We start from the raw sequence: 24,558 nt of genomic DNA on the forward strand, positions 1-24,558 counted from the left end.
CTTGAGTTCAACATAAAACCCATGACTTAGGTAAAAAGACAAATGTAGGCTAGGTTTAAACCTAGGCAGATCCTGGAACAAAGAATGTTTTGACTTCAAGTCAGCAGAAGGAACTAACTCAAACCAAAACCTCTCTACAATTCATGTCACAAGTGCTATTACCAAGTGACAAGTAGCTGGGATCACAATCCATTATTTTATGCTATAAATTTGCCACATTTGGCAATGACATGTTTGAGTAACACATCCTTTCAATTAAACAGGCATCTAAGGCACCCTCTGGCTGCACATGAGTTGCACATATAATGTCACTAAAATTGAAGTTTAATTTGAAGCCTATTGATGTTCCGAGTCTAAAAGAGCAGGCAGGATTTGCAAAGTGCTTTAAGATGAAGTGTTTCTGATGAAAATTACATTTTTTACTTCAAGCTTCTGATGTAAAAACGATGCCTGTTGACAATATCTAGAGAACACATGGAGAAGGATGGAGTAGAGATTCTCTGGGGGAAAAGGAGTATGGGAGAACACATGAGCACTGGCAGAGGTCAGGCCAGGTTTCATCCAGTTCATTTTCCTTTCAGTAACAGCAGTTGCCACCATGAGCAGTGTACACACACAAGACAGGCTTCCAGGGCCACTTTTTTGGGAATGCCATCCCAGCCTCCATCCCCTGGCAACAAGTTCCTAAAATCAGAGGTGATATCCCTGTCCTTAAACAGCTTAAAATCTTACTTGATTTTGTCCAATTATTTTTCCAAACCTTGTGAAGTGCTTGGATTCCCACATGTACTATTTGGGGGTTTCAAAATTTAAACCTTTAAGTCCTGTACAGAACAAAATCATGCAGAAGATGGGAGATTTTCCTGGAAATATTACCTGTTTCTCATACACTTGCTGCAAGTGAAGCTTGCCCTGCTGAACCTTGTATTCTTGATCCTGCAGAGGAAAAGATGTGTATTCTAAATCAACAAATCCAATTTTTCTTCCATTTCAGAGCATTCATCAAACACAGACATATTAGCTATCATACAGAACAGGCCATAAGAAAATAAAAACCCACTTTATATCATCATGAAAAAATTCTCTGACATAGAAGAGAATTTAACCAACACCAAATAACACAACTATCTCCAAAGTCATGATTCATGTTTGCTAAAGAGAAACAGCAACTTCTTCTCCTGAGCTATTAAAATGCCATTCTGTACTATATCAACTGTGAAATGAAAGACATTGGAAGAAAAGTAGATGCCAAAATTCAGCCAGGACTGATACATGATACAGATGTGGAACTCATTACCCTGAGACAGAAGGATTAATTTAAATGCCTAAAGGAAGACAGAATATTGAACTGAACTATTAAACAGTGCAAATTAAAAACAATTTTGAAACTTTAAAAATGTTTACAGTTTACGAGAAAAAAAGATATATTCATCATCCTTTGACAGGCTTCTTTGTAATCCACCAATAGAGATTTAAACTCCTTTATTTAACATGTGAACTACAAGAAACAGTCAGAAAACTTCTGTGAAAATTCTGCTCTCACCTCTCATTTAGCCACAGTTTTTAAATCAACCTTTAACCATATGTGACATTTCATATATTTCCATTCATAAAACAGCAACAAGCCAGCATGGTATACAGAAGTACATTTAAGGATGGATATCTAAACATTTAAATCATTAAATAAAGTAAAAAGAGTTGGTCATTTCTGAGAAAGAAAGTCAGGGCTCACCCTCAGCTGTTGCTTCCTTTGATGTTCAGAGTCTTGCAATTGTTGTTGCAGCAGAGCCATTTCACGGCGTAATTCTGCAATCACTTCACATTTCTGCTGGATTTAACAGAAAAAGCAGCTTTTGTCTTGGACTCCTCATTAGCTCTTTTGTATTTTTGAATTTATTTTTCTAAAGTTTCCAGAAACTGGAAAAATCATCAACTTGGGAGAAAAAAATCTGTATGAGTTTACACTGGAGACATCAGTTTGGGCCCTCTGGTGAACTTAGAAATGGAAACAAAAGCACAATAAAACACCCTAATAATAAAAAATCCCTACTAAAATCTACTAAAAAATGGTAGAAAGAAAAATACCTTGTAAATGAAATGCAGCAAAGTATCATCAAAGCTCAGAGAATTTCAGCAAATAAACACCAAACACCCCACTTGCCCTATGGCTCTATGGATTAATAAATGGCATTTAAAACTCAAGTCTTTTCTGCAATTATTTAACTTTAAAATCACTTAAAATATGTACCATCACTGTATCTATGCATATTGGTAGATATCAACCTGACAGATGTTTTTCCAGAAACAAACCAGAGTTATTACATTTTGGGTGAAACCTACACATGCAAAATATAAAATTATTTCCTTAAACACATAAATATTTAACACAATGTTCAATACTAGGAGGCCTGCAGGACTATTTTTTTCTGGAAATTTTTTTTTCTGACATGGAAGAGGCTTTATGAAAACATTAAGTCTTCAAGGGTGTATCCAGAAGTTTTACAGAAGCACGAACAAAATCAGAATGTTAATTGCACCTTATCCGAATCAGCTGTAGAAACAGACACACAAAACAGAATGACCAAGCAACTTCAGATGATTTTTCAGTCAAATTTGGGAATGAAAAATTAAATCCCAATTTTATTTAAACTTACATTTATGACTAACTTGGGGAACTGAGCAATTCCTTGGATTTATTCATAAGCATCATATTGATGGTGAGGAGAGCACTTAAATAAACCCCATTTTCCTGGCTGTTCCACCTGGCAGCATACCTGAGCTTGTTCCTGCTTCAGAAAATCTCTATCAACATCAAATTTACTTTGTTGTTGCTGAAGGTTCTCCTTGTATTCCTGCATAATCTGGTCCTTGTCTTTCTGAAGTAACTTGTACCTACACGGAACAAGCAAACAGAATATGGAAATTGCTTTCAAATTTTGGCATTTTACCTGCTCAGTATCAATTGCACAGAGTCTGCACGTCTGCCACGTGCTCTTGTCACAGAATGAGCTGCTCATAAATAATGGAAAGGTAAGACACTCCTCAAGGTGGCCGTTTGGGTCACTCTAAATGAGTTTGACACCAATTAACATATTTTCATGAGAGTTTTCTAATGTCAAATGCCATTCAGTGTGTTCCTGGAACAAAATTAATAATGTTTGCTTCTGGAAATTCTATATTCTTAAAAGTTTAACTACTAATTGCTACTGAGTTACCTTTCTTTCAGCTCCTGAAGTTGGGAGCAGACCTCCTGGTAGCGCTGTTCCACCTCATTCTTCTCCTGAGATAATTTCTGACGTTGTAAATTACTATTTTCAGCCTCAACAGTCAACTGCTGCACACGGGCCCCCAGCTTTTGGACTGTCTCGTTCTAAAGAATAGAGAATTATTGAGAAAAGCCCAGAATCAATGAGGGAATACCCCAGTTGTTATTCAGTAGCCTTAAGCAACCAGGTTCTCTGGCAATGCAGAGGCACAAGAGTTACAATGGCAAAGCTGTCAATCATGACAGTAAATTCTATCTTGTATATAAAAATAATGTATCTTCAAAATGCAGGTGTTTATTCCCCCTCAAAGTGACATCTCTTCTCCCTCACACAGAACAGCGTATGCAGCTGATTTCTAAATTACAAATCCTTTATAATGGGAGAGAAAACCATATTTCAGTGTAAAACCCCAATGGATAATAATATATAAAAAGCATTTTTAGACTTTCCAGAAATCTCATTGCAGTAACTTTCAGTAAATTACAAGCATCTCTCAAAAGTTGTATCTTTTTCCTGGAACTTCACCTCGCAACATAAACTAATCTAAAAATGAACAGAGTAAGGACAGGCAGGTAGCATGAGACTACTCTAGGCCTCCCCATTCTTCCCTAAATTTATGGTAAAATGCAGAGAAATGAGGGAAGAATTCCTCAGGAGGCTGGAGTCAGAAAATCAGAGTAGGTATCAAGAGTTATTTCTATACTAACAAAGGCCTGAAGATGAGGGAAGTGGAACAGAAATTTCATCCACTCCTAAAGTAAAATAAAACCCCAAATATCTGCCCCGTGCAGCCACTGCCCTGGCTGTCACTGGAGGTGACATGAAACCTGAGCCAATACAAGAACCTCACAGAGACATCACCTGAATGGTCACCTGAGCCCTGAAAAGTGGCCACTGAGATTTCACAGGCACAGCACAGCAAAATTCTCAATATGGGTTTGGTTTTCTGGGGCCAGGGTTGTTTGCTTTGGGGGCTTGGGGTTTTTGTTTGTTTTGTGGTTTTCTGGGTTTTGTGTTTGGTTGTTTTTTTTTTTTTAATAATTAAAAAAGGAGTAATTTTTAATATACCACTAAATGTAATTCCTGGCTGGCCCCATGTCCCTCAAGGAAGTTCATCCTTGTTCAGGGAACAAACCCCTCCTTATCAGCACTATGGCACTAATGAAATTGTTCAGCCAATTCTACTTGCTAACAGAACTGGCATTCCTGACAACATGAAACTCTGAACAGGGAAACTCTGAGATACCAACAGAAAAAAAAAAAAGATTAAAAATCAGGAGAGAGAAAGGAGAGGAAAAAAGAAAACTAATTTCCAGTGACAGTCTAGTCTTTCATCTTAAGCCCTGCCTTGAACTCTACCTTGTTTAATTATTAAATCAGAAGCTGCTCGGCAAGATCTGTCTAGTTTTGATGGTTCTTAAATTCAATCTTGCTGACAGACTGTGTCCATTTTTCTCTGTATTTACTGTTACCTATGACATGATCTGAATGTTAATTTTTAAATTCAACATTCATTAATAAAGGAATAAATTTTGTTTGACATTGTCTTTTCACTCATTCAATTTTCCTTGTACTTCATCCTGATGAAAAGTACAGGATGCTTTTTTGAGGTTACTCGTTAATTTTTTTGCTTTTTGCATCATTTATATAACAGGCACAAAATCCAGATTACACCTAATTACATGCTTAAAATTAATCTAGAAAAGAAATGCAATCAATTAGAATAATAAATACTTATTTTAAAATCCTTTTAATATCATCTTTCATCTAACAGAAACATTTGCTTCTGTTACTCACCCACCTCCTCTTTAATATCCTAATTAAGATATTAAAGAGGAGGTGGGTGAGTAAAAAATCATGTTTCTATGAAAACAGATATAATATATAAATGGTCTACAAACCTGCAAAGACAGAAGTTCTGCTATGTTGAAGTAAATATTTGCAATTAAGGACTGATTCTAAGATATCAATGTAACATTGATTGAAGGGCTGTACCTTGCTTACTTTTATCTGGGGAATAAAATCCTTGGTTGGACTGGCTGCCAGGACAGTGCTCTCTCCCAGGAGAGAACACCTGCACTGCACTACTGAAAGTAAGGATGGAGGTGCATGAATAACAAACTCATGGAATGGTTTGGGTTGACAGGGACCTTAAAAACCATCTGATTCCAGCCCTGCCATGGGCAGGGACACCTTCCACCATCCCAGGTTGCTCCAAGCCCTGTCCAACCTGGCTTTGGGCACATCTGAACACAGCCACATGGATTTAACACTTTAGGAGACACTTGCTGTGGTGAGAGGTTTACAACCAAACCTACAGTTGACTGTGTCTGCTGCAAATACTCCTGCTCCATCTTGGCCAGCCGCGCGTTGGTCTCCTCCAGCAGCTCCTGCATATCCTCCGTGTGCTTCTTCCGGATGTTGAACTTCTCCTTCTCCATCTCAGCCACCGCATCGTGAAGCTGCACCAGAAACAAAAAGGCACAAAGTAACAAATGGCATCTGTAACTAGCATTGAGAAGTGTTCAATTATTTTAGCATATCAGCAGAATCAGTAAAAAGCCCAGGTATTCACACTTCTGTCCTCCCTGAAAATATTGTTTCTCTAAAACAAAAAAAGATTGTGGTTGCCCCATCCCTGGAAGTGTTCAAGGCCAGATTGGACAGGGCTTGGAGCAACCTGGGACAGTGGAAGGTGTCCCTGCCCATGGCAGGGGGTAGCACTGGATGAGCTTTAAGGTCCCTTACAACCCAAATCAGTCTGGGATTCTATGAAAAAAAACCCAAACAAAAAAACGCCCAACACTGGAGCCTCAAGATCCTCATCACAAAGGACAATTTAGGATTTATGATTATGATCATAATCATAATAATTTGACTTTAAGAAGGTAAGAATTAAATCCAACTTCATTTCTACATGCAGGGCTGCAAAAAAATTAAATTGTACAGCAAACTTCGTGAAGGGAGGTGGGTTTATCCTTTCTGTGACCCTCCTTCTCCTGAGAGGGGGAAGCAAGACAAATACTGACAATAATCTGGACAAAGGTGACACTGTCTCACAATAAACATGCTCTTCCCTTTGCTTTGCTGCTGTTTTGAGTTGAACAATAAATAAAAATACACTGAAGAATTCATGACCCATTGCAAGACTAAGAGTTCAAAGGAATCACCGTGACAGCAGGTAGCAGCAGGTTTATCCATATTAAAATTCCATGTCAGGTCAACCAGAAATAAACACTTCCCTAATACATCCAGAGACTTGCCAGGAGGCCAGATGAACCCCAGGAATAGGGTGAGCAGCTGGGTGTAAAAGCATCAGCAAAAAGAGTCATGATTACTTCAGGAAAAAATAAAATCAGCACGAAAAACACCCCTAAAACATATTCTGTATATTTATTTTTTGAGTGACAGAATGTATTATCCCAGATAAACACTGCAAGAGTCTGTCAAAGGAGGGAAGTATTGTTCATTACCCTTTTCTCCCACTCATTGTTCAAGCAATCATTGCTTTGCTCACACATCTTCTTCAACTCCACAATCTGCTGCTCTTTGGCTTCTCTCACAACTTGGGACTCACGAACAAGGGTCTGAACTGTTAAAAATGGAAAAAAATAAACAACCATTCAAGACCTTTAGGATTGTTCAGTGTTGTCAGTAGATAAAATCAGTTTATGCCAGTTTTTCCAGCTGACCTGGCTTTCTGATGGTTTTTGGCTCTTAAATACTTAATGAATGTGCTGCTTTAAGATGCAGCACTTAAATTCTGTGTCATTACAAGGTGTTCTCTCTTTTCTACTTTGTTTACAGAATATTTCAGAGTTTTCCTTCCTGAAGGAGTAAATATACATCAGCAAAACTCTGTATAACCTCAAGAAAACAGTTATTTTCACCTAATTTTATAAGCATACTTAGGAGAAAAGGTTCTTGTGAAGGTTGAATGCCCAAGACATACATGAAAATGTAGTTCCCCAACTTGAATGGCAAGTGATGGCATCACCATTAGTGGAAAAAGCAGGTCCATATTCACACTTCCACTTTTCTTGAGGATCTTCATTACCTGGAACAGTGTGGGCAACTCCAACTCTACCTATTCCAGCCAAGAGCAACCACCAGCCCACAGAGAGAAGCCCCAGATCCCTTGTCGGACAAATTACTTTCCCAAGGAGCAGGAAACAAAATACACAGAACACTCTTCCTTTTTGTCCATAGATTAACAAACTCCTGTATTATTTTTCAGTGTGGTTTAGTCCATAGTGTGAATGGACTCCAAGGAATTCTGAAAGAAATTAACATTGAAAAACTGCTGACAAGCCACTCTGAGGGTGAGTTTTGTACTCGTGACACACTCGAGAGTACTCATGTTTGAAATCTCTGGCCGCAATAGTCTTAAAAATAACCCGCTGTGGTTTGATTAAAATGTACTGAATGTATAAAAAAATGAACTTTGAGCCAGAGATTCAAAAAAAAAAAAAAAAAAATTGAAAGAAGTGGCCAAAATATTTCAGTGGCATCAAAGAAACTTTTTTTGGTGACGCTCATAAAACCTGTGTTCATTGTAATAGATCACAGACCTCTTGGAACACTTGGGTTGGAACAGCAGAGACAATTGGACAAGAATCTCAGAATCTAAAACAAAAAATTAAATCAAGAGCTGCAAATGATGAAGAAAGGGATGTCTGCAGAAGGAACATGCAAGCCCACAGCCACAAGAGAATGCAGTACAATGCCACCACACAAAAGACAATAATGAGGATAAAAATCACCTTTTTTCTCCAGTTTTCTTATTGTATCCTCAGACTCTTTTTGTTTCTTTAGGTAGGTGGACTTCAGCACATCTATTTCATCATTCTTTCTATCCAAAATCTGCAGAGAAAATCAGAATATTTTAACGTAAGTGCAAAACATTCCAAACTACAACCAGTGCACAAGATACCTGATCTGCAAGAAGTCCTCAGGTCATGCAGGATTAAGTGATTGAACCTAAATCATTTTTCCAGCTACAACTGCCAAGCCATAAACAAAGAACTAGTTTAGACAAATGTAGGAAAAAGCAGATTAAAAAGGAGTTTCATGTTTTAAGGTGAGTTTTTTTGCTTTCCTTTAAACTTGGGCAAACGCAGTGCTGCTTTTGTTGAGTTTGGAAGTTTCATGGTGCTATTGCTGCAAATAGAAAAGATTTCCATACTTATGTTGTCTAATAGTATTTAAAAGCATCTAAAATTCTCTGCAGATTTCAGAACTATTTAAATAAGTTGGTGAACTTCATTACAGTCTTTTGTGCTTCACCAATTGAAATTCCTCACATGGATCCTAAGGAACAATGGACTGGAACAGAGCAAGTATAGGAAGGTAACTACACCCACATTTCTGTACTGGCTGAGTTTGGAAATAAAAAAACTTGAATATTTGCACACTTTGAGATAGTATTTTAATTTAAACTTTGTGTTTAAGATAAAGATTAAAGTTGCAGAAATTTTATAACAGTGCCCCAAATCTCTTATCAAACAGAAGCTTTAATCTTAAAACAACATTACTCCATCTGCAATAAACGTTTTTTGTCTTTAAAGATTAATACGACACTATTTAACCTTTACTAAAATATCCAACGTTATTAAACGACTTCAAAAGACGGACTTCTAACATCAATTAGGAAGGGATGACAACTCAAGGGATGAGAAAGCATTTAAACTATTTCTTCTTCTCACAAAGCTGTTTCCTTTAGACTCTCAGCTTTGCTCACTGCTTCTGCTCCAAGGCCTTGAGAACAGATGAGCCAAATACGCACCTGACCAAATATTAACATCCTCTCAGGAGGCTTTGATGTGTCACAGAGTTGTGTCAACCAACTTCCCCCAAGCCTGTGACTCAGAATTAGGAAACAAAGCAGAGGCACTGAGTGATGCTGAGCTTACATGGGATCGGCGCCGCCGGCACCGGGATTCCCGCTCCGTGCCCGGGATCAGAGCCCTGCCAGGGGCACCTGCATCGCCCAGGACTTCACCCCACCTCTAAAACGTGGGATTGAAAGGAACAGTCTGCTCTGGGGTGGGTGTAATCACCCAGGAGGTGTGTTACCTGATACAGTAAAGACAAACGCAGAGAGCAGGAGCCATGTCAGTGCCGCAAGAATTCAGACTGCATAAACTTTAAAAATGCAGTAACATAAAGCAAGGGCTGATTGGTGACCTGCCTCTGCTCTAAGACAGTGTCAAAACAGAGACAGGACAGCAAGCACTGCTGCTGGATGAGCCTGGATACATAGGATATATCTGTTGGGTTTTCCTACTGTTATATTTTGCACTGCTGCTGGATGAGCCTGGATACGTAGGATATATCTGTTGGGTTTTCCTACTGTTATATTTTGCATTTTGTCCATGAAAAATTAATTTTGTTCACATTCTTCTCTAACACAATGTTTTCTTTCTAACAGAAAAATCATGAGTATATGATTTCCCACAGAAGTTGTTATGCTGGTAAAATAGGTTGTCTTGTTCTAACAAACAAATTGCCTTGTATTTTTATCTCCTTTCTGGAAGTGCTTTCCCTTTCCTAAGAAAAATATTCTGCATTCCTCTCAGTTTATGCCAACTGTTACCTACAATTTGACTTCCAGTGAACATTAATTGCAATTGTGAAGAAGCTAAAGAACAACTGATAAATATTTATGATAATCGTAGTCTCTATTATTGTTTAATACACTGCTTTTGGAAAAAGTACAAACACTTTTTACCTTTTGAACATCAGCATCGTGCTTCTGTTGTAACTTCAGTTTTTCTTCATGAAATTTACCTTCTGCTATTTTCATTTTCATTTTCAGCTTTAAAAGCAAAACAGAATAGATACATAATTTAAATAAAGAATAAATTACACCAATGACCTTTTCATAACTTTTAAATTATTCATTTGTCTTTCACAAGGCAATGGGAAGTCACCAACAAAAAAATTTTGGGAAAAAAATCTATATTCAGTTTCTAAATATTTTAATATTTATTCAATACAATTGTTACCAAAGATGTCATCCTACAACATTCCTTCAGAAAAATGGATTTGTAGGATGTTTTAGTTGGCAATAAACACAACTGCTACTGCCCAGAACAAGTTATCATCCTTAATTTAAATAAACACTTAGGAATAAAACTTTAATATTTCTGTTAATATACCAAGTTTGGTAAACTCATTTTCATTTCTTCAGGCAGGTGTTACATTTATACAATGAATGTCCTTTAGCCCAGATGTACGTTTGTTTTTGTTTGTTTTCTATTATTCCTGGAGTTCACATTATAAACACATTTCCTTTTAAAGGTGACTTATGATGGGATTAAGGATTGGATCACTGAAATACATTTCCTGTTCTGCCTGTGTTTGTTCAAAGCTGTACTTGAACCCCTCCAACACAAAAATACATTGCCAATTCTTTGACTCAGAGTCTAAGTTTCCATCTTTCAAGTATTTTTGACTCTCTTGCATGTTTTGAGCACACCGTTAAAGGCAGTCCTTGGGACAGCTATGAGAGGAATTCCATGTTTCTCAGGCTTCTCTAGAAACCAAAAGTGACACCTTGAGTTCAGACTCAGGCTGTTCCACCCCTACATTTATTAAGTCACTGTTCAGAAAGCAAAGTGGACTGGAAAGCTTTTTCAGAGGACAGACCCTGACCCCCCTCACTTTAGAAAGGGAGCACCAAACCCCCTCCAGGAGATGACTCCAAGTGGTCTTTGGCCATCAGAAAACTTTGTCTTTGACTTTTGGGTGTTCTGAAAGGTGCTGAGGTCCCCTCACCTCAATGCTGAACACTGCACGCCCATCACCATCCAGCCACTTCCAGCTCTCACATTTTTATCCAGCTCAACTCAGAAACTGACTTGTAATATTCCAACTCACAAACTCCACAGGAACTAACAGCATTATTCATTCTGCCTTTATTTTCCATGCCCTTGACTAATCAAAAATTGCTATTCAAGCATGAGTCTTTATCTCACACAGACCAACACTAAACACAGTACAAATGATTCATTTTTTATATGACTCATTTGTCTTACAGGTTTGTTGGGACTTGAAAATATCACAACATTATCGTGACTCCAAAATGTGAGTCCAAAAACCCAACTCAACTCAAAAATGCTGTGCAGGAAAAACAGAAGGCTCCTCAAGATGAGAAAAGAGAAGGAAGAGCAGAAAATTGCTTCATTTTCTGAATTCATCAACTGATGCCAAACAACCACTTATTACACCACAGATAAAGAAATCCATCTCCCAACTGTTAGCACACAGACTTATGCAAATTAATGGAGGAGGAAAAAAAATTAGGTTGACAATTAATCCAAAGAAAATAAATCATATTCCCAGCTGTCAGCCAAATCTTTTATATTCCCAAAATAAGCATTATGATAAAAGTGCATCTTATATCCATGAAATCTACACATATGTATATATGAAAAGAAATATATGCAAATATCACTGCAACAAAGTGACATTTCAGAAGAAAATCTTAGAACCAGGTGATGAATAAGTGTTGATTTAATAAAAAGAGCACAGTAATAATCCACTTCCAGATAGACAGCTTGGGAACATGCCATAAATAAATATGAAGGTCTTGTAAAAACACAAATACCAGAAACTAAATATGAAAGAGACTCCAATCTACTTGAATTACATTAAAAGCTTATGAATGACTGAGGAACAGCTACTGCCCTCACACAGCTACTAAATCCACACAAATTACATTTAAAACTCATTAATAATGTCAGAATGTCTTGGCTGATGGAAATTAATCCTTGGTTGTTTGTATCTGCTGAGAGCTAGTCTAGGTTTTATTATTCTGTACACTGAAACAATACAAAAATAAATCAAAATTGAGAATTTCACTCAGATTAAAGATGGACATATAGCTTTTCAAATGCTGATTGTTCTCAGCCACAGGATGTTTTCCCCCAGGCTGACAACAGAACTCCCTGTACTTGAGGCTGGTTCCCACTTCTCATTAATCTTCCCCTTAGCACCACCCTTGCACTTGCACCAGTTCCCATCAATTTTAGCTCATTAATTCATTACACCCCTTCCACCAGAACAGCCATCTCTTAAAATGGCACAGTTCTGGGACGGCTTTCCAAAAAGGAGAGCTAATTGCAACCAAACAACTGGGAAAATGTGTCCAAGATACAGAAATCAGCTCTTAATGAATGCAACCACTGTAATAAGAAAGTAGGTCAATTTTCCTCTGAATATTAAAAATAAAATAATAAAAAATAGGTGAAAAATCACAAAGTCCAGCTCACATCAGGTGAGGGCTAAAAAGGGGACACCTTGAAAAGTACTCAAGCTCCTCAACTTCTATAAACTTAATGAAGTTTCAGCACTTTTCTGCCCCATGTGCTTCATCCACAACTTTCCCAATTTTTAGGAATCATTGCTTTGCTCACACATCTTCAGCTCCACAATCTGAGACAAAATTTTCTTATTTTATCTCTACATATAAAGAAATGTGAGAAGTCCTATATTAAATTGTCTGAAATTCAACAGTTGATGTGCACATGAAGTTCTCAGCTCATGTTGAGAGGAAAGCTGTATTTGTACTGAGTAAATGGTAAAAAAACCCCAAAAGTTAAAAACCTCCAACAGCATTTAAGCTTAGTAATAGTCCATAGTTCCAACCCCACATGTATCTTCACCATAACTTCTCGATGTGTTAATTTCAGCATTTTTTGTAAAAATAATGATATATTGGTTTAAAAATCCAACACTCAATTTCTTGAGCGGAAAACTGCTGGAGAAGCCAGCAAAGATGAGGACAACAGCACAGTGTCCTATAGCAAAGCCTGGAGGACTGGTTTCATTTCCAAATCTGCTTTTTGACCCACCCTCCCTCTGAGGCAGACTCCTAAACTCACCGCATACATCGATAAAAATTGAGTCATGTAAACACATTGTGTGCAGTGATCTCATGAAGGCTGGAGTGGAAGCAAAAGGGCTCAGCTCTCCCCAGCTGGGAGTGAAATGCCCCCCCTTCCATTTGAAAGCTGAAACACATCATTAAATACTAATTTCAATCAAGGAATATCTTTCAAATTAAAACCACGCCAAACTGAGGTGGAGCCTGTCTGCAGATCCCAAATGTCAAATCTCAGCTTGTCCCAATTTCCTGTGGAACAGCTCTAGGTAACTGCATGTGCTGCTCTTCCATGCACTGCCCTCTGCTCTTCAGCTTGACTTTATTTATTAAACACATATTAAGAAACAAAATAACCTACAGCAGTACTAAAGAGCTTCACAAGTTTTAGAGAAACCAGATAAAACCAACTTTTCTAAGTCGTACACTTTGTTAAACGCAATTTATGGTGCTCACGCTCGTTGGTTTTAATATCTTTTATCACCAGTTAGGAGGCAGCAGAGAATATAAAATTTATGGCATGTTACCATTCAGATAAGAAAAAAAAAGTGTAGATATTTAGCTATAGTTGGGAAGTTTGCAACTATGTATGAAACGCAGCCATTGCTGTTGGCTGAACATCATTCCTTTGGATTTCTGTCATTGTTTATCCTCCTCACAAAGAGAATGAGGCAATTAAACCCTAAGGCCATGTAAACAATACTGATGTCAAACATCTGTGCTGTCCCTGTTATTTAAAGCCATGAAGGGTGGTAGCAACAGAGCTGCTTTTATGTGCCTAGTCACACTTTCTTCCTCATTTAAAAAAACAAAACACCACCAAAACCAGAAAATAGTTACCTGAAAATCAGTGTTACCTGAAAATATTACCTGAAAATGGGGTTTTGGGATTTCACTGTCCTGATCCCATAGCACAACTCAGGTTCTAGGAACATATAATAACTGTCAGGCTTAAACTGACCCAGTTTCATCTGCAAATGTCATAAATATCCAGGGGAGGGGGGAAAGGTGATCTCTCCTTTTTTCACGGCAGAGCACAAACATTCATCTTGTCCCCATTTACAGAAATTTGTCGAAATATTGAAATACCTGATTTAAAAGCAAATCAATAAGTGGGTTAGCAATATGAATCACTGAACTCCTGCCCACTTGTCTTCATTCCAGGGCTCACCCTCAGGCCAGGGGGGACATCTCAGAGCTTTTACATCCATCAAATTGGGGGTTTTGGCTATTTGACAAAACAGAACTTGTTGCTTGCCAGGTTTGTTTTTTTTTTTCCAAGCCTATGAATATATGGGGGAGGGAGGGAGGAAGCGAGGAAGGGGGAGAAGGATGTAAACAATAAATGAGAACTTCAAAGTAAGAACTAACAATGCAGAACAATGACTTGTGTATCTTACAGTACATGACAAAAGTTATTTGTCTTGGTGTTCTGCAGCTGCTAAAAGGAATCAGTGCACAGCACACAAAGCTTTGATATTTCCACAGAAGAAAAAGGTTTCTTAAAAAATATCAACAAATAAGTCAAACTTTCTACCAAATTGTGCTTATTCAATTTTCACATGCAGGGTTAAAATAATAAATATTGATAATTTATACAGTGTTTTAAACCATACAGGAAGGCCAAGACAGAAGAGACTGGACTTACAAAACAGTCAAGATTTATTATAAATACACACTGACTTCAGACTAAGGTAATTTGGAACAGTGTATTTCACTTGATCATTAACAATCTGTCTGATCTCATTGTGTCATTTCTGTATCAAAAATTTTTAAGATTAGCTTTGAGGTATATTAATACTTTCCACATTTTACAAAAAATACTCTGAGTATTTAAAAGAAAATCACTGGTGTGAAAAGCAGGAAAAAAATATATTTCATGACAATATATTTGAAGAGAAGTTTCTACAGTAAATGTAAATTTTTAATAATATTGGAACTAAGCTTCCACTTTCAAATGGAATAGCTGAAAACTTTGCACTCAGTTTACAGGATGTGAAAAAAATACTGTTCACTTCCCATTTGAGAAAATGAACAAACTTATAACTACATTTTGAAACAATACATCATTAACCACTCCAATTACAGTACTGAATATCATCAATGTTTTTATCCAATGCAATGACTAAAGTGAAATAAATGTCTTGGAAAGTCTCTGCTGCAAAGAGCTCAGGAAACCAGAGATGGACTGAAATAAAAACAGCATTAAACAAGTGGAACAGCCAGAAATTAGAATGTAAAAAGCCCCTTTATAAACATGGCATTTTGCCCAGAATCAAAGGTCCCTCCACAAAAGCCCATGTTTATGATCTGGACTGGATTATTTGACCTAACAAACATTTATAATTCCCACCATATATCTACCCTTCTTTGTATCTTTACTCTTCAAAAACAATACAATTGCTATTTCCAGTTGCAATATTTTTACACATTACTCTTTAATATGAAACTAGATATTCCCTTAATTTAAAAAATTAATATGACATTGCCCCATTCTTACAGCTACTAAAAACTAACAGTTTTGTGCTAAATCAAATTTTATCAGCTTCCCCCATCACAGAAAATTGGACTTTTTAAATGACACTGAAATTATTAAACATTTGCTTGATACAAAGAAATAATTCAATGGACAATTGTTCTTATTCATATGTAAATGTCATTAGGCTCTTTCAAGAGAGAACAATGTATTTTTTATGGATTTCCATGCTGGGGGTGGTGGGAAGAAGAAGTACAGAGAAGGAGAAATGCACCCAGCTCTGTATCCCAACAACTGTAATAACTGGAAATGGTATTTGTGCTCTCAAGGATGTTTTCTCTGGCCAATGAACATAACATGGATATTAGCACTACAACATATCCTGTTATTTAACAGCTTTATTTGCAGGGTCCCACTTCCAACATGGAACACATGCCTGCCACCAGTGGGAGACACTGACATCAGCAAGGACCAAAAAAAATTCAGGATATGTTTAGAAATTAAGACAGCTTAGCCACAGCAGTATTAAATGCAATTTCATAAAAGACAGCTCAAAAACACACCAAGCTGTAGCTTGAGTTGCAGCACTGAGAATTGAACCCAGTTGAATCATGACCATGCAGGAATCACAGAGGTTTCAGAGGGATTTAGGGAAATAAGAATATAATGAAAGGTGGCACTTGAGAATTTCATGGAATTCTGCACAGGGCACAGTCCAGAGAATGAGTCTGAATACAAAGTCACCAACACTGACTTCTTCTCCTCAGTGTTATTCTTCTCTTTTTTATGCCACATTTTAGCAGCTACTGAACTTTTTATACTCATTTCAAGATCTCCTAAATCAGCCACTAAAACTGTACTTCACCTTCTTTTCACCACTGCAACATGTAGAAATAACAGTGTACAGCACCTACTTTTTCTAGTCAATGTCTTTTCTCCCTTAAAAATCAGAATCTATACAGGAAAAAAAAAAGAAATGAAACTTTCTTCCTTTTTTTTTTTTTTTTTAAGAGAGACACACTTTGAGGTAGAGATTAATCATGCAGCAAAAGATTAATTCCCAGTTGCTTGGCAACCATCTGGACATTCTACTGGTTAAAACACTAGTTTGAATTGCTAACCTACCCCTTTGATCTTTCTCAATGTCTCCAGCCCATATGTGCAATAATTAAAGACATAGTTCACAAACTATTGCAATAAATAAATAAATAAATAACTGTACATGTACATCTAGATCTCCACAAGCAGCCTGACTGGTATCAGGAATTATAAATCAGCAGCCAGTTTATGAAAACATGTCTCATCTTGACATCCACTGTGTGTCTCACACCAGTCTAGCAATAAAATAAGGTTTGGGGGTTATTACATTACATTCTGAAGAGTTATCAAAGCAAGGCAGGATGTGACTTCCTCACAAGGAACACAGCGGACAACTTGCACATGTTTTTGGGAGCAGGACATTAATCAGCCAGGAATTATGTTAGCAGTAGTCAAGATTGCTGTGACTTTAAATATGAACGAACAGATTCCTACCCAGGACGATTACTCAGTGGTGAGAATCAGTTTACAACTGGATTCTCCATATAAATCACACCCTGCATTCAAAACAGACACGAGGGTTGTGCAGAAAAGGAGAAAATTCAAATGAACCAGAAAATAGTTGCTGTCACTGCCTGGAATATTTTCAAGGGGAAATACAACAGTGTTTTCAGAAGCAAGTTATCATAAGAAAAAAAGAGTTGTAGAAAAGTGAAAATCATGATGAAAGGGATAATTATGTCATATCTGCCTTTTCTTGCCCCCTCATATGGGTCACACTTGTTTGAACAGTAAGCAACACACGTTTTTACATTTTAACAAGAATTAAAAACCAAAATTAAAAAGCTTAACAATCTTCACCCTTGGAAATCAGCATGACATTTATGAGCAAAAGTATGGTTTGGACAGTCCCCAGTGAACAGGATGACAAAAGAAGGGCAACAGAAAAGGAAAATAACTGGAAGAACAGAGGGATAATATGAAAAAAATTCCAACACACAAAGCTCCCATTATTGTAAGACTCAGTTTTTGGGCCCACTCATGTGCTTTCAGAACATTCACAAAAACCACTTTCCTCCTGTTATTAAAAAGCACAAACAGCCCCAGCACATCTAAGGAGGTTCCTTGAGCTGTATCCAGCTCTCCTGATTCCATACACAGATGTTTATATATCCATCCACCACAATTTAAACTCTAGAGACACACACAGACATGAGCACACACTTTTAATTCTATATATTACACAAGAGAACAATACTGATATATTTTTTTACCATCCTTGAAAGATATGAACAAAAACATTTCTTTTCAGTGAGGAAAAAATATAAAATCCATGATGCAGCTAAAGACACAACAGTGTTAATTTTACAGTGGTTCGATTACAAGAGTCCTTGTTTTAGGATACTGTCTCCATATTGGTTTTATTTGTTGCTTGTATTTGGCATGAATTTCATATATTTAAATACTTCACTATGGAAGAGGGCAATTAAGAGGAAGAAATCAAACCCAACAGGACAATGCCCACTAATCACCATCTCCTAATTGCAGGGACTCTTATCTTCAAGTGTTCTTTCCCTTCTCTTTTCCATGTTAACACCAGCCAGTGTTATTCACTCTCCCTCCCGAGTTTTACAACTTTCTTTCCTCCCTGCATTCTTTCCCCTACATTCTCTGTATGGTCCCTCTTGGGGGAAATCCATATCACAGCCCTCATGCAATTTGCTCTGTTTCAAGTTATAATCTCCTGCCAGATAAGTGAGAAGCACAGTAAATCTGCTGCTTTCAACACCTTCAATCCAGAGCCCTTTTAGCCAGACCACGACTTAACTGTATCAGCACTGCAGATTTTATCTTCACGTAAATACATCACTAGATCCCAACACTTCTGGTGCAGTAAAACCATATAAATGGCTTGATGATCTTTATAAACAAAATTGGTGTCACGCAGTAAAAGGGAGTGCTCATTCCCAAAGTAAAAGGAGAAAAACAGAAATAAAGATTACAAAGATGAAGGTCCTAAATAGCTTTTAAAAAAGGCTGCATCCTAAAGATAAGACTTCTTGAATCATAAACCCATGAAACACTCTCTGTTTTTCATCTTACTTCTGGCGCTCGATCTATGAAGATGCATTTCCAGGGGGGGGAAAAAAAAAAAAAGTCTTTGTCCCATTCTCTATGTTCTCTGTTATCTTACAGCACCTATCTCATCTCTCCTCTTCCTCACTGGCCAGCCCACAAGGCAAACTGGTGGAATCAATCCCCCAGGTGCTGTCCTGAAAACCCAGCCACTGCCTTCCACAGCTCCTCCTGCCCCCAGCTGCACGACCACTTCATCTGGGCTGCTTCAGGGCACAACGGGCTGGAACAGCACCAGTGGCTCCAGTGTCCAAAGGCTTTATCACTGGATTCCCAAAAATCAAAACAGAGGAGTGACAGGACTGATAAAGTCAACAAAACACTGGAAATACTCAATGTTCTCAGTTAAGCCAGACAGATGAAACTTCACAATTTATTGCATAAAGCATTGAGCTTGCCAGTTTGTCTGAAAAATAAATAAAGAGCTGGTATACAATTCAGTACAAACTTACTCCAGGTATAACCTTCAACTGAAAAGTGAAAATTATTTCCAATACCCCTCTGATTTGTTTAGACTTCCTTTGTTGAGATAAGATAAATATCTTTGCTTACAAAATAATAAAATAGAAGGAAATTGAGAAAAATGCTAAGAATAAATAAGACTGACAAAATGAAAAACTAGGAAAGAGAACTTCTTTAAAGAAACACCAGAATGTCTCAAAGTGATATATCAGATAAACTAGCTGTTTGAGAAAGGTTAAAAGAAATCAGTTTATTAACGTAGTTGATTTTATTTTCTCATTCCAGAAGAATTCCAAACCTATACCTTAGCAATGGCACTGAATCTGTTTTTCTAAAAAATCACAAATCAGACTTTTCCTTTCCCCCTCCTTTGCTCCGTGGAACTCTGGGTGACACAGGATGGCCAGAGGTGAAGTTCAAAGGGACATTTTCCCTTTTTATTCAGACAGGCCAATCAGCCCATCTGTCATGCTTTGCTGTCCTGCTGAACATGGATTTATTCCTGTTGGGTTGCATCTCCCTTGTTTAAACCCACAATTTTTCAGTAATGACCATTTCCCAGATGGTTTAATCCATGTCAGAAGTATTTTGGGAAGAGCTGACTAAAAGCCGCTGCCTGATGACATCGGCGTTCTCGCAGGGCTGTGATGTGGTTATCACTGCTCATGGCCATGTGTTCAGCATTACAGACTCTAAACAGGTGCAGGAATGCTTTATGAACAAAGGTCTAAAGGTTAAAAGCAAAAAACCCCACAGTTATCCTATTTTATGTTCTCCCCTTGTACTACAAAGAGGTTGAAAACAGTTAATGGTTCCCCCGGACCCTTTTGTGCAGCACCATTTCTCTGTTAATACATTCACATTCTATAAATGAAAAGGACTTTATTCCTAATTGAGCTTCACAAACAAAATAAGATGAAAACACATTTAAGTTTTCTCGTTAATAGCACACACATGGTGATTGTGAAACACTGTCTGTAACCTTTCCAGTTCAAACCAGCCCACAGTCGAGCACCATTAGCAAAAAGTCCTGGATTTTTTACTGTGTGGCTCTGAGGATTTTTCCACTGAACTAGCAAAGTATTAACTGGGTATTTTATGTAGCTCCTTGGCATGTATTCCTGTTTATTTAATTTGAAAATATTGTTTAAATGACAACACTGTGCTTTCAATTTATTTATTTATTGGGATATTTTCACATCTTATGAAACCTTGCCTCATCCTGAGGCACTGGTGGTTTGAGCATTGTCATTACAGAAGAACATCAGCAACAGAGCAGAGAAAGTGAAAGGCACATGGATTGTGCAGCTGCTTGTTTGAGCATCAAATGAGGCAGCCAGGTAGCAGAAAACATTTCATACACATTCTTTTATTAACAACTGAAGCATCTGCCAACCAATTTTACCCTCATCTGTATCTCTGCTAAAGATGTTTTCTGAATTGTCATGGAAGTAACTTTAGGACAGTTCCAATCCATGCGTCCTTACAAGAGAGCAAGAAAATGAAAGAATATTTTCCTGCTGTGCTGATGATGCCCTTTTCTCCCCAACTCAGATATATTTGGGGTATTTTGTGGGTTTAGGTCCTTCTGGATAGTAGGGAACTATGCACATATGTGTCAGTTTTCCAAGAGTATATGGCTGAAATGAGAAATTTTGAAGACAAAGAGAGTAGAGTGCTGGATTTGGTTTTTAGTTGGTTTTTTTTCATGATTCGTTGGTTGGGTTTGGGGTTCTATTAATCGTTTTCCTAATGCACCTTGAGTTTGCTTTTCTGCCCATTAATTCACTGTCTTTTCAAAAAAGAAATGTCTAAAATAAGATAAGCAGCTTGTGACAAAGTATCTCAGGCAGTCGACATCCTTAAAGCATGAAAAAGGTAAAAATGACCACAAAATTTTACTTTTACACATACTCAAAGAAAAAATCCATGGTGTCAAAGAATTAGATAGCCAACCTTGGACAGCAATCTCAGGAATTCACAAAGTTACAAAGAAGTAAAATAAAACCCCATATGACCAAAAGAGGATTGGAGCTCAATGAAGCAAATACAGAAATAATGTAGATCCTATCAGAAATAAGGTCAAAATCTGCTAATTTTGAAAGGTATATAGGAAGCAAAAAGTCCTCACTAAATCAAAGGTTTCACTGCCTCTATTAAAAGGCAATTGGGAAAATTCCTAGAATTCAAACTCCCCACTAAAAATTCTTTCAAAGGACCAGCAAATATGTTTATAAAGTCTTTGTTACTCCCTAAATAATTGGGAAATCCATGAAGTATTTAATGACAAGCCCTGTCACTTCAGCAAGTTTCTCTTCCATGAGATTTTCTGCTACAATAACTTCCTTGTTAATGCCCAATTTCCAAGGAAAAGAATCCTACCTCTTTCTCCTGTGCTCGAAGCAGTGCCAGGTGGCACCGAGAGGGGCTGCTCTGCCCAAGGTCAATTTTAGGTGTCATCTATTGAGGAAAAAGTTCAAAACAATCAATGAAGTCAAAACCAGTAAATCCAAGTACAATCAATCCTGGCCAGTGATTAAAAATAACACAAGAGGTTTGTTTGCCCTTCTGAAAAATCAAGAGAATATAAATACCTACCACAGTCATTGGCACCTGTTTTTCTCGCAGGTATCTGGGGTTTTCTAACTGAAAAACAAGGCAGAGAAAAATCAGCAGGTCAACAATGTCTGATTTAGTCCAAGACATCATAACTAAACCATACTTAGCACAGGAACTGCATCACTCAAAGAACCACAGATGAGATTTCAACATGCCTTAAATCTTTTAGACATAGGAAATGTTCCTAAGAGATCATCTGGTTGGAAATTTACTCTGCAATTCTGATAGTGTTAATGGATCAAAAATTGCACTTTTTTCCTCCCACCTCTTGTGGTTGTAAAAATTCCATCAATGCAAATCATAAAAATATTTGGCAGCTACATACATAGGCTTATGCAAAAGATTTCCAACTTTGTTGGCTAAATTCTCATTGAAATCAGTATAAAGCTACAATACATTTACAGATTGTACTGATTAAAATCTAGTGCTTTTGAAAAATTACAGTTGGGTGTGTTGAAACTATAGCCACACATGTAAGTTATAGAGACAAAACATAAGGAAATAATTCATTAACATGCCTGTATAATTAAAACAGCTCTCTTAATCACTATTTTTAAGAACTGGAGACAAAGCATTGTTCCCAACCCACTTCCTCTATCAGACAGCTCTATCTTTCTTATTTTCTCAGATGATGAGGCTCAAACATCACATCACAGAGAAAGCAGAATGCCCAAAAAAAGCTTTCAAGGGTATAATCTTGTAAAATGTGGCAGTGAGATCTGACTATGAATGAGATTGCAATACAAATAAAAAAAAAAAAAAAGTTGTAGGATTAGGTTGATCTACGAGGCATGGCAAATATATCAAATGCTTGCACTTTCTGCACTAGCATGAAATAAATTTGTGTGTTGAATTTATCAGTGGAAAAAAGGCTTAATCCCTCTGAAATTTCAATTTGATACAGTATTATTCATTTCCTGTCCCAAAAGGTGATGTAGGATTTCTGTGTGGTGTTGAGTTGTCATATTTCACCCAGAAGTTGTTGCAGATACATTTAACACATACATTCAATTTCAATGAATGGTGTTATCCAAAACTTTAATACATTAGCATCAGGAAACCAATAATTTAACAATAACCTATTTATTGTCAGGGAGTTTACCAAAACAGTTACACTCAACTTTCCTTCACACAAAGTATCCTGACTTGGCAGTTAAATCAGCCACCAGTGAATGAAGGAATCCTGGATGCACCCACTGCCACAAAAATGAGGAATTTTGGACACAGAAGGACTGTGAGGAGAGGAATACAGGAATGGGATCAGCCTGGAGCACCAACCACGGGAGATCCAATGGAGTGGAGGGGAAGGAAAAGTAAATCAAGAGAGAGGAAAAGAAACAGTACAGAAATTTCACACTGGAAAAATTTCAGAGGATATTCTTTGTCCTCCACATTTGTATCTGCAATAGGATTTTCTACCTACATTTTATTGTATTATATTCCTCCTTCCACCTCAGTGTGGCCACTTCCCCATCCAGCCCACACTCCTGATCATCCCCAGGGTGAAGGTGTTTGCCAGAAGCTCCAGGTACTCCCCAGTTTGGCAGCAGTGGGAGCAGTGGAAGCCTTCACCAGCACCTGGTGGAATCTAGAGAAGGCTGCAGAGCCACATTTCAAAGGCTTCAGGATTTCCCAAAGCTCTGTCTCTCATGTAGCATCACCCTTTACTTTGGCTTTTTAAAGCCAAAAGTAATATAAAAATTGTTGTAAATATTTACAATTAATTAAAATCCTTTATCTGCCCATGACATTCAGCTGTTTGCAGCCTTCACTTCAAAACCATCTGAAAAGCTAAGGTACATCCTACTTGTTTATGGGAAAGAAGGAAAATGTGTCTCTAATACTTTGTAGGGCCCAAGTCTTGCATTTTTTGATTTTGTAACAGCAGCCATATGTGCTTTGAAGTTAAATGTTCCCACTTTGTTACTTGTTGTGGATTATATCCACTTAAACTGATCTGTAAACATTTAATGCCTCAACATTCATTCTTTTCATGCTGCTCTTCTGCAAAACTTCTTGTTCTCCAAATTAAACCACATTAAAGAGGGAATATCACAATAAAGAATGCCCTAAAAAAAAGTCTGTATTTATGAGAAACATGCAAATTTAAAAATAATAAGCAAAAGGTCAAAGACAAGCCAAAATACATATGTATGAAACTGAAGGACTGCCATGAGAAGAGCAGTAAATCACATGTTTTTAAAATAGTATGAACCAAATAAATGTCATCATGAAAGACATCTTTATTTGAACTAGAACTGAACTCTAATTTGTAAATACCACTTCTTAACAGCAATGGTATTTTGAATGTCTTTGTAGAAAAGATTTTGGATTCTCCTGTTCTATTAGGCAGTCTGACAAGAAATCATGTTTCAATTTGTGAGGAGCGCAGTGGTCACCTTCTCCTTCTCCTAAACCACAGCTGTGAAGGTGTTGGGTGATCAGATCTCCATGAAGAAATCCCCATCACCTAACAGAGATAATCTACTTCATTAAAGATACATATTTTCTTAAATTGAAAAAAAAAAGTATTGCAGAAATGTAGATAAAAATAAAATTCCAAAACTGCATTTCAGGCAAATTAACCATAATTTGTAACTACAGTATTTGCAATTTCCATTTATTTTAACAACACCTAAAGTAGTCAAAACTAAATATTTATGAGTTAAACAATT

At 37.3% G+C, this 24,558-nt stretch overlaps 1 protein-coding gene across 6 annotated transcripts in view; it reads right to left on the reverse strand.

Annotated features, from left to right (window-relative positions):
- Positions 1 to 24,558, reverse strand: part of CEP112 (centrosomal protein 112) — a 185,644-nt gene that overhangs the window by 144,968 nt on the left and 16,118 nt on the right. For 4 of the 6 annotated variants that reach the window (XR_012058608.1, XM_072937069.1, XM_030287661.4 and 1 more), the window contains exons 7-16: positions 21,863 to 21,910; positions 21,647 to 21,724; positions 9,997 to 10,083; positions 8,030 to 8,129; positions 6,740 to 6,858; positions 5,585 to 5,728; positions 3,216 to 3,370; positions 2,775 to 2,892; positions 1,733 to 1,828; positions 877 to 936 (exon numbers count right to left, since the gene is read on the reverse strand). Coding sequence is in view for 5 of the 6 variants with exons in the window: in XM_072937069.1 (XP_072793170.1) it covers positions 877 to 936; positions 1,733 to 1,828; positions 2,775 to 2,892; positions 3,216 to 3,370; positions 5,585 to 5,728; positions 6,740 to 6,858; positions 8,030 to 8,129; positions 9,997 to 10,083; positions 21,647 to 21,724; positions 21,863 to 21,910 (1,005 nt within the window). In the remaining variant the exon portion in view is untranslated. The remainder of the gene's footprint in view (positions 1 to 876; positions 937 to 1,732; positions 1,829 to 2,774; positions 2,893 to 3,215; positions 3,371 to 5,584; positions 5,729 to 6,739; positions 6,859 to 8,029; positions 8,130 to 9,996; positions 10,084 to 21,646; positions 21,725 to 21,862; positions 21,911 to 24,558) is intronic. The other 2 variants (XM_030287662.4, XM_072937071.1) reach the window with 2 other exon arrangements.

This window comes from Taeniopygia guttata, chromosome 18 (assembly GCF_048771995.1).
Source record: "Taeniopygia guttata chromosome 18, bTaeGut7.mat, whole genome shotgun sequence".
Classification (NCBI taxonomy): domain Eukaryota; kingdom Metazoa; phylum Chordata; class Aves; order Passeriformes; family Estrildidae; genus Taeniopygia; species Taeniopygia guttata.